The following is a 12,659-nucleotide window of genomic DNA, read 5'->3' on the forward strand; positions in this document are numbered from 1 at the left end:
TAACTGAATCACTTACTGTATAGTAGAAATTAACACAACGTTGTCAATCAACTATACTTCAATAAAATAAATTAAAAATAAAAAAAGAAGAGCCTGGAAGAGGCAAATCATGCAGGGCCTTGTGGACAACAGTAAGGGTGTCCTATGTCCTCTTAAGAGGAGGTGGAAGCCTTTGAAGACTTTAAACAGGGGAACTTTAAAAGCTTCCCCTTAAGGACCTACTGTAGAGCACAGGGAGCTCTACTCAGTACTCTGTCATGACCTATATGGGAAAAGAATCTAAAAAAGAGTGGATACATGTCTATGTATAACTGATCCACTTTGCTGTACACCTGAAACTAACACAACATTGTAAATCAACTATACTCCAATTAAAAACAAAAAAACAAAAAGCAAACAAAACTTCCCTTGGCTGCTTTTATATAGGTAGAAGCAAGGTGAAAAGAGGCTCACAAACTTCTCTGAATCTCCCACTAACCTGTAAGCTCCTTGAGGGCAGAAATTATGTCTTCTTATTTAGTGTATTCACAGAGTCCAGAATTGTGCCTGATACACAGCAGATGCTCAGTATTAGGTTAATGAATTGAATAAATGGATGGTGGGGCCAGGATTCCAACTTTGGTTTTCAAGAAAGACTCAGCACTCCACTCCTACCAGAGACTGATTGGATATCCCTCCTTTTGCCTCCAGTGCATCTGTAGTCAATTGTATTTTCCAGAAATGGCCACAGTAACAACTCACATCCAGCATGCTCTTATTACAGTGTGACTTTGACACTCTTCCCACTGAAAAGTGAGGTCTAGTTCCTTCCCCTTGGATTTGAGGTGAGGTTATAAAAGGTGCTTGAGGCTCCTTAAGCAGCAGTAGGTGACTAGAACAGCAGCCTATGTTTGCCATGCAGGGAGGTGATGCCACTCAGTGGGTAAGTGGGTGGCCTATGACTGTCTTGTTTCAAAGCCCACCTTTGCTGCTTAGTATGACCTTTGGCAAGTTACTTAACCTCTCTGTGCTTCAGTCTCCTTCTTTCTTCAGTGTAAGTAAAAACACTATTTAAGTTTGTTATGATGATTAAGTGATTAATGCAGGTAAATGCAGATCTACAGGTAATACAGATCAGTCTTTGTGATTATCTCAGGCAAGTCTCTGATCATTCAGCCATCACTGTCTCTTGTAATTCTGTTTCTTTGTCTTTATAGTACTTTTGGTATTTGTGTGTGTGTGTATTGTGTTCATATATGTATATGTGTATATACACATACATAATATATAGCTTTTAGCACTATCTGAAATGATGTTGTCTACATGTTTTTTTATCCCACCAGAGTATGAGTCCCAGTAATGCAGGAGCCTTGCCTGTCTCATTCACTGCTGTATCCCCAGTACCTGGAACAGTACCTGGCACAAAGTGCTTATTAATAACTTTTTTTGTTAATGAATGGATGAATAGCACTTTCATACTTCTTGTGGAAGACATCACTAGTTCCTACCCAGTATCCCTTCTCATTCCACAGTAGTGGTCCCTGCTTTTGTTGTGGATGTCAATACAAAATACTGTCCCAGACTCCCTTGCAGCTAAGGGTCATTGTGTAATACATGTCCTATCAATGAGATGTAGTCAAAGTTCTGCTAAGAATGTCTGGGAAAATTTTTTGCTTTGATTTAGGCACTGCCCTTTCATCCTTCCCCTCTTCCTCCTTCCTGCCCACAATACAGACAGGAAGTAGAGCAACCAAAAAGGAGATAATCATGAAGACAAAAACAGGAGCAACCTGTGATGTTGATGAACTATCTAGTGGAGTCACTACACCACAGACTCTCTCATTATGTGAGAAAATTTAACCCTTTTTAGTTAAGCCCCAGCTCAGCCTTCTGTTACTTGCAGCCAAATACATTCTCACCTGATACATTGTGGTAGAGTAATATCTACTCCTATAGGCTGTTCATTAAGGGCAAGGAAATATTTCCTCCTCCTTACTGTTCTCTAGGAGGACTGGAAGAATTTATCAGCACAAATGTCACTCACTATCCAGATCTCTTCTGCTCTCTTCAAATAGTGAGAGTGGGCAAGTAGCAAGGGACACCACAGTGTCTGAATATATTTGACTCCTGAGTTCACATATTTCAAGTAGTGGGGGTTACATTTACCATTCATTCCTGAAACAAACATGTATTTATTGCCACTCTATGCCAGACATTATATGGCTGTTGGGGATACAGAGATGATTAAGTCAGATGATTGAAACTGGATGCCCAAGTTCCCACTAAACATTAAGCTCCCAAAGGGTGGGAGCTGGGCTGCTCCCAGTAAGAAAGGGACTTAATTGTAGCAGTGTCTCATCCATATTGTTCCTCGTCTCAACCTTCTTGACCCCTGATCCCATTTTAATGGCCTCAGTTCACTTATTCATTCACCAGCTTTTGTGTGTGAGAGTGTTTCCCTGGGAAATAGATATGGACTGCATATCTATTTGTACTTTGAATGCTTAATCTTTGACTTCCAAGATCATTCAGGTTTCAGATTGTCTGCTTTCCCTACAGCTGAACCTCCATGCACTCTTGCTGCTCCATCATAAAGTGGCTGTTCTCCCATTAGCAACACATCTATGTAGTTTATCTAAACTCAGCTGTAGGGACTGGGTACATTAACCTTATCCTGATGTCATGAATCGGTGTTATGGTCCCAAGTCCAAATGATAGATCCCCTCACTCAGCTCCAGGGTATGTCCAGATCAGAATTTGGGGCAGTAAAATGTTTCAGACTAGTTGTAAATTTAGCCCCAAGGCTTAAAGTTTTAGGAATTGCTGCCATGGGAACACAGGTGTATCAGGTTGAAGTAGACCACTGAGGCAGGTGCCAGGAATCCAGGAACCACATCATACTGTCACCTTTGATATTTTACTTTTGAGGGGCTTTATTATTGTGCTTGTGTGTGTACTATTTCAGGGGCAGAGGGGGTTGGGCCATTTTGAGACTGATGGAAATTACAGCACCCTTCTCCAAGATAATACACATCTGCACACACACACACACACACACACACACACACACAATATTTAGAAGTCATTTCTGGAGGCCCAGGTTAAGAACCCAATTGTGATTTGCCATGAAGGTGGAAACTTTTTCTGTACCATGATTTGGTCCTTTACCATGTACTATTTTCATTTACCTTTTCATGTGTGTGTTTTAGCCCATTCAGTGAGCAAGCTTTCTGCAAAGAACATACAGCTTTTTATGACCCCCAATGATATGTGCATATGGTGACTGAGCCTTGTAGGAAATATGTGCAAATTGAGTTCTTTGAAGCTGCTATGATTTACTGAGGACAGGCAACGTTCCTTTCAATATACCACCCACCACCCGACCTCCCTACAAAATGGAAGAGATCATTACCAAAGGACCTACAGTCATATTCTACTTACTTCCTAGGTTTTAGGACGAGGCATTATTTACATACTCCTCATGCAAATATCCAGTCTTGGATATTTAGAGAACCAAGGTAGTTCCTAGTAGAAAGCTTTATACAAACAAAACAAAACAAAACCCTCTAAGAATAAATGAACATACTCTATTATCTTAAAAATTTGTGATCTTTATTCCTTCCATAGTTCTGTGCCTCACCCTGTACATACCCACACCTGTAATCAGACCCCTTACTTGTCCTATCCCGTGAGTTTTATTTCTCAAACTACACTCCTTTCCTGGCATGTGCTTATGGAAAAAATTAAAAATAGGAATAAACCTAATGCTAATAGAATAGTGCCCATGTTGTTTTCCCTTTTTTTCTGATCCTTCCCTCTCACCTGTACGTTTCCACAGGCTACCTTTAATCCTAACCTGTTTACAACTTGGAAGTGTTTTCCCTCATCCGGGCCCCTTTCCCTTCACTCTGTAGGAGACTACAGCCACCTGGTGGCCATGTAGAGAAAAGACAGGTCGATTGCCCCAAAAATCTGGTGAGAGGAAGAACCTTTATGGAGTAATTTTTGGTTTTGGATCTATGGCGAACAAGGAAAGAGAAACCCGTGGATAGAGATGACAGCATAGGATCCAGACATCCTATTTCTTGGTCCCACCTTGCCCCTCCCCAGGACACAACATCCCATCCACTAGTTATTAGAGGCAGAGGAATTCACTTAACATTTGAGATCATTCAGTGAAAATTTATTGAGCAGCGGGCCTCCCTGGTGGCGCAGTGGTTGAGAGTCCGCCTGCCGATGCAGGGGACATGGGTTCGTGCCCTGGTCCGGGAGGATCCCACGTGCCGCGGAGCGGCTGGGCCCGTGAGCCATGGCCACTGGGCCTGCGCGTCGAGAGCCTGTGCTCCGCAACGGGAGAGGCCACAACAGTGAGAGGCCCGCGTACCGGAAAAAAAAAAAAAAAAAAAAATTTATTGAGCAGCAACTGTGTGCCCAACACTGGCAATACAGCAGTGAACAAGATGGACACGATCTCTGCCCTCATGAGCTTACAAGCTAGCAGCCAGCCAGCCGATTACATCCATAATTTTAACATTACTATTGTAATAAGCGCTCTGAAATTTAACAAAGTCCTGACCTGCATCGAGAAATCAGAAAAGTCTCTGTGAGGAAGAAACACATAGGATTAGCAAGGTGGGAAATGGAAGAGTGTTGTAAGCAGAGAGAACAGCCTGTGTGCCGGCTCTGAGGCAAGAAAACCTTTAGTGACCAGAAAGCCAGTGAACAAAGAGGGGTGATGCAAGGTAGAGGCTGATATATGCAAGGTCTTTGGATTTAGCACTTGATTCCAAAAGCAACTGGAAGCCACTGAAGAATCTGAAGGAGGAAAGTTAGATGTTTAGGTTTGTTTTTCAGAGCTCACTCTGCTGTGTGTGGAGGACAGAAGAGGAAATGGGAGGACTGGTTAGGAAGTTATCCCAGCAGTCCAGACCAGAGGTGATGATAACAGCTTCGAGAAAAGAAGATGGATTCCAGAGATGTTTAGGAGATAGAATCTACTTGGAGAGTGACTGGCTGTGTGAGGAAAGGGATGTGTTTCTGGCGAGAGGTACTAAAGTAGGAAACCCTGGAAGAGGGAAGAGTTTGGGCAGATCCCATAGGCACAGGCCCTGAGGCTGGGGTTACAGCAACAGCATAGCTTTGGTTCTCAAATAGTTTAGGGTTTAACTGAGCAAACAAGATACACATGAAACAACTGCAGGTGGATACAGATGTCTTCACCTCTGTCCATGCCGTTCATAGCCCCTCAGCACACTCCTCTGCAGCCTACCCAGTGTGTTACAGGGGGCCACCTTCCACAAAGATGCACTAACATCTCCCTGCTTCTTTTTTTTGCCTGCTACTGTCAAGAAATTCACCTGTGGTTCTCATTCCCCTTCCCTCCTTAGGTCATAGGGGGCCAAATCTGGCCACTGCCCTCCATGGTGGTTCTCTTTTGAACACCAGGAGTTTTCTGACTTAATTAGCTCCTCTCTTTACATCACCTCTGTCAAGCCCCTTCTTGTAGAGTCACCATCTGGCAAAGTCGACCCTGTCTTCCTCATCTTTCCCTCAGAGGCACAGGCCCATCATGAATATACATGCTGTTGCCTACTTTTTGCTCCCCCTACTAAAGTGTCCCAATCCAAAAGCTCCTTCCCACTCTAATTTTCCTGGAATCAGTATATACCCACCTCTTTGCCTCAGAAAAGTCAGAGGAAAGTTTTGCTACAGGATTAACCATGAAGTAGCCTCAATAGCTATTACTCAGCTGACACTTGGCCTTCCCCGTGTCCTCTCTACCACTGCAGAACTATGCTAAGTCCCTTCCAAAGGCAATAACTAAAAAAACAAAACAAAAAAGCACAACACCACGGCTGACTACACAATAGGCCTACAGGTTCCCATTGTGCAGTGAGCCTGGACATTGAGAAGAACATAGACTTTGGAATTGGGAAGACCTGGGTTTGCAATCTGGTTACTAAGTAGTGTGCCTTTTGTGCTATTAAATCTTACTAAGCTTCAGAAGATTTATCTGTAAGTAGTGGTAATGGTATCTGTCTTATGGATAGTTGTATTAAATGAGGTGTATAAAGCACATAGCATAATATCTAGCCTGAATTACCTGGTGACCGTTCACTTCCTTTGTTCCTCTTGGGTTTCAGCTGCCAAATACTATTCAGAAGAGAGATTAGCCAGTTTTATATGGCCAGTGATAGACATTTCCTATTCCTGTCTTTGTAAATCCCATCTTCCTACAGCCATCCCATTTCCATCATTGGCAGAAAAGTTCTTCCATCCCTCATCCCTGTGTAGGACTTCTCTTTCTCTTACTATTGAAAAGTTCTGCCTGAGCTCTATCTGACTATCCTCTTCTACATCTCCATGATCTAAGATACTTTATTTTCTTGTATCATTCCTAAAAATTAATTCACTTCTAGCGTTCTTCCTAACTTTCTCAGAGTAAATTGTAACTAACCCGAGGAATAGGACCTTTACACTTCAGTAGGGCATGGGAACCTCAGGCCAGCTCCCAGAGTGGAATGGAGGTCTAGGTCCAGGTACCACCCTCCGTGCCCCATCCCCACCTCTTTTCCTACAGGTCACAGAAACAGCTAAACTCAAAATATGTCTTGAGCCTACATGAGCTTTACATCTCCCTTTCTATAGCTCTGTGAGGTCATCACTGAAGTACAGCAGTACTGCAGGTGTGTAGAGTGTACTGTCCATATTGAGATAATCAAATTCTTCCTCCTCATCCCGGATACCATTCTCTTCCAGGGTATAATCCATATTCAGGTTCTTCCCTTCATATTTCCATGTGTAGCTGGCAGCATGTGCGTTATAGAGGAGATAGCGGTGTAGGATTTCCCACATTGATTCCAGGGCCCCCACCTGGAGAACACGAAAGCACCCCACCCAGAATTGTGGGTTGAACGAGCAAACACACACACACACACACACCCCCAAGCAAAGGCCAGGAACCCAAAGCTGGGATCAGAGTGCCTCCCTTGGCAGAGAGCAGCTTAAGGCACTCCACAGTCCCAGAAATAAAGTTGAAGCTCCAGCATGCAACGAATGGCCCCCAAATCCTACCTGCCTTTATGGCAGCCACTTGTAATAAACAAATGGCCCTAAAGTCACTGCCCCCTCACCTCATCCCCACAATAGAGTAGACTAATAAGAGAGCCCAGTTGCAACTGCTGTACGAAAACACAGCATGTAAGAGCTTCCGAGGACAACCATCACTAAGGTGCACAGACTGTCACCCTGGGTTTAAGAAAAAGTCTCTTGTACCCTGTGGCCCAGCCACACCTTTAATTCCCAACCCTGGGGACGTAGGTGGTCTTCTTTCCTCAGTTACCCCTAAAAGGAAAGAAAATACAGCTCCCACCGGTTGTGGAGAGCTGCTGGCCTACAGATCTGCTTGGAGATTTGCTGGGATTCTCGGTTCCCTCTATCCTGCCCCCAGGCACCAGTTCTCACCTCCAGAGTGTGCTCTTGCGACGTGAGCGTGTTAATGATGCGGATATTCCGGGTCTTGGCGGACAGCCGCCCCACCTCGTAACGCGACCCCTGCCACCAAGGCTTCCCGAAATCATTGGCCCAGTCCGAACGGGGCAGCTGAGGCGGCACGTGCAGAAAGCGGCCCCACGGGGTGCGGTATCTCAGGGAACCGGTCAGCGGATCTATGTGCTTGCGGATCTTTTAAGCAGGGTTTGGGGGAGGAGGGGTCATAGCAGTCACTATCTCGGGCTCTGTTTAGCCTCTGCTTTTCCTCTTCATCCCGCTCTCCAGTGCCCCTCCCCCCAACCCCAGGTTCCAGCAGAACTCACGTCTCTGGTGTCTGGATCAAACCAGTGACTGATGTCCTGGCCCGCAACTTCCACGATGGGTTTCAGCAGCAGGTCTCCTGGGAAGGAGCAGCTGCTGTCAGTGCTAGCCATCTAAGAACCAAGCACCCCCCAAACACACCCTCGACGCTGGCCCAAAGTGTGGCGCTTACCCTTGTACTCCTGTGCCAACGGCGTTAGGTCGTACACGTTTCCCAGGTAAGACACCCAGAGGTCTTCCGGCTGGTTATGTTGGGCCACCTCGGCCGGCGTGAAATAGCGACGCTGAAAATACTCAAAGTCTGGCCCGGCCACTAGGCCCCGGCGTGACATGGCTCTTGCTCTATAGGTCACCGACTCCTTTAGTTGCTTCCTCGCTTTTCAGCACGCACTCTCTGCTGCATCCTCCCTCTGGTCCGGGAGCTAAGGCGAGCGCGTTTATCCGCTGACATGGAAACCATTGTCCTTTTCCGGCCACCGTCTACTGAGATCAAACGCTGTATGGGCGAGGAGGAGCGCGGGCTGCGCGTGCTCACGGGAAACGTAGTCCGATTCAGGCATTCAAGTAATTTGAGTTTTGTCCTCAGGAGTTCCGCGTGAAAGAGAACACACTCCGTTTTCATTCACAGTGGCCTAGGCTACAGGGAGTATTTAGGACATACTATCTCGCGAGGCAGAAAAACAAGGGAGGGGAGGAGTGTGATTATGAAAAAAGGTATTCTCGCTAAATTCCAGGGTCCTTAAAGGATGTGTAAGAAACTAGAGTTGAAAATTTCTCGCGATATCTTGGTACATCCAGCGTAATAGGCCTCAGTGAGCCGCAGCGCCGAAATAGAAGCTCGCGAGACTTCTGCAGTTGCCGGAGACGAAGAGGAGGAGGAGAAGGAGGAGGAGGAGAGGTGATCTCGCGAAAGAAAACAGGTCGGGAGCGCTCGCGAGATCTCAGACCACCGGACACCAAAGGTTCTTAGGAAGTTGAAGGGCCTGGAGGAGGCCCGGGAACAAATGGCCGCAGCTGGACCAACCATGCTGCTGCGAGAGGAGAATGGCTGTTGCAGCCGGCGTCAAAGCAGCTCCAGCGTAGGGGTTAGCTCGGGTTCTGGGGTTGAGGGGCCGTCGGGGAGCAAGATGGGGGGACGGAGGGGGAACTGCAGCTCCCGGCAGCCTCTGGGCTCCGTGTGAGCGCCCCGCGGGCTGTCGGGAGCTGTGGTTCCGCGGGCGGGCAGCAGCCGGGGCGGCGCGGTCTGAGCGCCTGTCCCGCCCCGCTCAGGACTCAGATGGGGAGCGCGAGGACTCACCGGCTACGCGCGCTAGGCAGCAGCTGGAGGCGCTGCTCAACAAGACTATGCGCATTCGCATGACAGATGGACGGACACTGGTCGGTTGCTTCCTCTGCACCGACCGCGACTGCAATGTTATCCTGGGCTCGGCGCAGGAGTTCCTCAAGCCGTCGGGTCAGTGCCCGGGGAATGCACACCCGCCTGGGAATGCGGCGGAGCCTCACGCAAAGCATTTCCCCCTAAGTGCCTGGCTGCACCCCTTATTTTCTGGGATTAGAAGTCGTGGCACAGAAGGGACGGGGCCGACGCTGGCCTGCCTCTCTGATGCTCTGACTCTTTTTTCCAGATTCTTTCTCTGCCGGGGAACCCCGTGTGCTGGGCCTGGCCATGGTACCTGGACACCACATCGTTTCTATTGAGGTGCAGAGAGAGAGCCTGGCGGGGCCTCCCTATCTCTGAACACGATCGCGCATGCCTTTCGGACTTCATTAAATCTATAACCGACGTGACTTGTGTCTGTGTGTAGCTGGGTTTCTGGGACAGGAATTACACACCTCATCCGTAGAGGAATAGGTTTCTCCGAGGTCGGGAGCACTCTCAACCCTCCTTCCACAACCTGGACGTCCAGGACTGCCAAAGGTTCCCTCAGGTTCGGGGTGGGGATGGGGGACAGGCTGAACTTCGGATCCACGGGCCCCAGGATGGGCCCCTCCATCTTCCCTCCCACGCAGCTGCTCCAGAATTGTGGCGGGAGGGGGTGTCATCCTGCTCCGGAAGGCCCATTGTTTCTCTCTCCGGCCTGGCAACATTGAGTTCCTCTAAGCTGGGGTCAGAGAACAGGCTCAGGTCCCCAAGGGGAACAGGGCAGGCTACAGAGGCCGGGCTCCCTCCATTCTATTGATAAGGAGGTGACAGGGACAGAGCTCTGGGGTCTGGCCAGGAAGAACGGCTTAATGCGATAAGGGAAGGAAGGCCTCCTTCCCAGGAGGCTGAAGGATGCTCCGGTCTGCGCAGTAGAGCCACGCCCCACCCCCACCCCGCCCACCCGCTTGTTTCCTGCTCCTGGGCACGTTGCAGAAGTGATTGATAGTATTTGTGCCGCCCTTCTGTTCACAGGATCCCAGGATCGCGTTCAGTTCATTAACTCTTTATTGACGTGTGATGACTCCTTCCCCTCCAACCTCGCCCACCCCACCCCACCCCACCCCACCCCACAGCCCGTAAATACTAGGAGCAGCACCGGAAAAGGAGGGCACCAGCGCACCACCGAGGTTCAGTTGTCCTATTCACAGGGGGGTGGGGGATGTAGGGTCCAGCCCAGATGTTTAGGATTCAGATGTGGGTTGAGAGCGGAAAGTGGGTTTTCCGGGGTGTGGCGAATTTTCACCAGAATTGGGTCCACAGATGCTGCCGTTCTGTTCCTCAAGAGGATGCTGGGACCCGGCTTAGGCAGGAGCGGGGACAGGGTAGGTCGGGAGACCCCCGGGCTTCAAGTCCTTGGGCTGACCGGGAGAGAGGGCACTCCTCGGGGTTGTTTTTGACTCGAGGGTCCTCAGACCCAGACCTTTCCTGATGTTGGAACGGCCTGGGGCCCTGGCGAGGGCCGGTTTTGCCGCGGTTGCGGGGTGCGCCGGCGCCGATAGAGGGCTCGGCTGTAAGGCACGAGGCAATCGGCCAGGCGGAGGCGGAGGCAGAGGCGGCGGTAGCTGGCCAGGGCAAGCACGAGCAGCGGCACGAGGAGCAGGAATCCGGTGACCAGCAGGGCTGTGAAGCCCGGGTCCCGCAGGTGCGCGGTGCAAGGGGGTGCCTGGGAGCGCAAGAACTGTGGGAGGAGAAGAGGCATGAGGCCCAAGCCAAACAGCCCAGGCCGGGAGAGGCTGTGGCCCACAGACCCCACCGCCACCGTCACCAGACACCCACACGCACACCGCGGGGCGCACACTCACCTGGGAGTGGCAGAGGAAGCCAAAGCCTAGCATGGTGACAGCGGGCAGCAGGATGGTCCCCAGCACCAGCGCCAGCAGGAGAAGATTGAAGGCAGCCACCAGCAGATTCTGGGCGGTGACCAGCACAGCGCAGGCCCAGCAGTCCAGGGGGTCCCGGGGCTCAGGGCCGCCGCCGGGAACCGGTCGCTGCGACCCGGGGACATCCGCCATGGCCCGCCTGGCTTCCTCCCGCCTGGGCCAAGGCCCTTATAGCCCTCTTTCCTGCCCCTCCCCCGGCCCAGCCTCTCCCCACCCACCCCCCCTTATCCTGGAATGTGGCTCCAGGATTAGGCACCCCCCATAACGAGGAGCGACCGAGCTCTGGACATTCCACAGGCGCCTCCGGGGAGGGGCTCCCCTCCCCATCAATCACGGTCTCGCCGCCCTCTTCCCAGTGCTCTCCCTGCTTACCACCAGCACTTATCGAAAAGAGATTTTTTTTCTGATTTTATTTTTAATATTAATATTCTCACACAAAAAATCACCGAAAATAAGGGTAGGGTTGGGAAGACCCCTCTGCCCCTGGGGCAGAAAGACAGTGCAGTGCGAGGGGGCAGGACTGTAAACCCCCCACCCCTCCGCAGCCCCAGCGTGGAGGAGATAAAAAAACAAACGACAAAACGAAAATAAAGCCCCAGAGAAACTCATCCCGGGGTGTCCCTGCCCCAGTGAGGCCCTGGCCCTGGGCTGTTTCACGCTTAAAAAGAAAAGGGGGGTGGGTGGGTTGTAAGGGGAAGGTCCGTGTTTTTAAAATTGGCCGGGGCTGGGAAGGACGGGGCTCCTTTTCCTCATAGTTCTTTCTTTAAAACTTTAAAAATTTTATTTATTTATTTATTTATTATTATTATTTTTTTTTACAAAATACCATTTCAGTTCCCACTTCTTCCCCTACAGTACAGGAGTCGCTCACCCTCAGGCGGGGTTGGGGTCGGGTCGGGAGTGGGGGACTGGTCCGAGAAAGTGCAGGACGTAGGGGAGGGGAGCGGGTTTGAGCACCATGAGAACCCGGCTGGAGCCGCGGGCGGGCGGACGGGCGGACGGGTGGAGACGGACGGGCCGGGCCCGGACACACACTGGGGCGCAGGGAGGGCCCGGCGGCGGGCGGTCCCTGGAGGGGCGGGCGGGATGGCTTGGGGGTGCGGGAGGTCGGGTTTTCCCAAAAATGAATAAATAGAGGTGAGTGGGACTGTTATAAATTAAAAACCAAAAAACAAAAACAAACAAAAAACCCAGAAAATACAAATCATAACCAAGTGAATAAACAAGAGACATGTACAGGGGTCACAGCTAGCACTGGAAGTAAAAAAGGCGGTTCTGGGGGAGGGGTAAAGCCCATACAAAGAATCTCATTAAAAACCTCGGCTGCCGTAACGTCTATGTACATACACGAGCCGCGTGCATCTGCGCCGGGCGGGCGGCTGGCAGGCGTGAGGGAACCCGTATGTGACCCCCGCCGCCGCCGGAGCCTGGTCCTTGTGTCTGTTGCTAGAAAGGCCAAAGTCGGTGAGGGGAGGCGCTGGTGGGCGAGGGGCTACCAGCCCCCTTCCCCGTCTCCCATTTTTTTTCCTTTTTTCCTCATATTTGTTTTTTAAAAAATTCTTTTT

General features: G+C 49.9%; 3 protein-coding genes across 8 annotated transcripts in view; 1 reads left to right on the forward strand and 2 right to left on the reverse strand.

The window, feature by feature from the left end:
• The window catches only part of LOC132478164 (cytochrome b5 domain-containing protein 1), a 17,533-nt gene extending 8,957 nt beyond the window's left edge, over positions 1-8,576 (reverse strand). The window contains exons 1-6 of one of the 4 annotated variants that reach the window (XM_060081089.1): positions 7,964-8,576; positions 7,794-7,870; positions 7,444-7,662; positions 6,726-6,852; positions 6,083-6,132; positions 3,501-4,316 (exon numbers count right to left, since the gene is read on the reverse strand). In XM_060081089.1, coding sequence (XP_059937072.1) covers positions 6,119-6,132; positions 6,726-6,852; positions 7,444-7,662; positions 7,794-7,870; positions 7,964-8,123 — 597 coding nt within the window. In that variant the 5' untranslated portion in view covers positions 8,124-8,576 and the 3' untranslated portion in view covers positions 3,501-4,316; positions 6,083-6,118. Of the gene's footprint in view, positions 1-3,500; positions 6,853-7,443; positions 7,663-7,793; positions 7,871-7,963 lie in introns of those variants that run through there. The other 3 variants (XM_060081090.1, XM_060081088.1, XM_060081087.1) reach the window with 3 other exon arrangements.
• NAA38 (N-alpha-acetyltransferase 38, NatC auxiliary subunit) overlaps positions 1-9,572 on the forward strand; it is a 24,154-nt gene extending 14,582 nt beyond the window's left edge. For 2 of the 3 annotated variants that reach the window (XM_060081091.1, XM_060081093.1), the window contains exons 3-5: positions 8,590-8,876; positions 9,061-9,244; positions 9,417-9,572. In XM_060081091.1, the coding sequence (XP_059937074.1) occupies positions 8,796-8,876; positions 9,061-9,244; positions 9,417-9,529 (378 nt within the window). In that variant the 5' untranslated portion in view covers positions 8,590-8,795 and the 3' untranslated portion in view covers positions 9,530-9,572. Of the gene's footprint in view, positions 1-8,525; positions 8,877-9,060; positions 9,245-9,416 lie in introns of all 3 variants that reach the window. The other variant, XM_060081092.1, reaches the window with a different exon arrangement.
• Positions 9,573-10,301: 729 nt separating this feature from the next.
• TMEM88 (transmembrane protein 88) lies at positions 10,302-11,257 on the reverse strand. The gene is made up of 2 exons (XM_060082400.1): positions 11,017-11,257; positions 10,302-10,892 (listed from the first exon to the last, which is right to left on the reverse strand). Exons 1-2 carry the CDS (start codon positions 11,224-11,226, stop codon positions 10,623-10,625), a joined length of 480 nt encoding a protein of 159 aa, XP_059938383.1. The 5' UTR covers positions 11,227-11,257; the 3' UTR covers positions 10,302-10,622.
• Positions 11,258-12,659: the final 1,402 nt, after the last annotated feature.

Source organism: Mesoplodon densirostris, chromosome 18, assembly GCF_025265405.1.
Source record: "Mesoplodon densirostris isolate mMesDen1 chromosome 18, mMesDen1 primary haplotype, whole genome shotgun sequence".
NCBI lineage: Eukaryota > Metazoa > Chordata > Mammalia > Artiodactyla > Ziphiidae > Mesoplodon > Mesoplodon densirostris.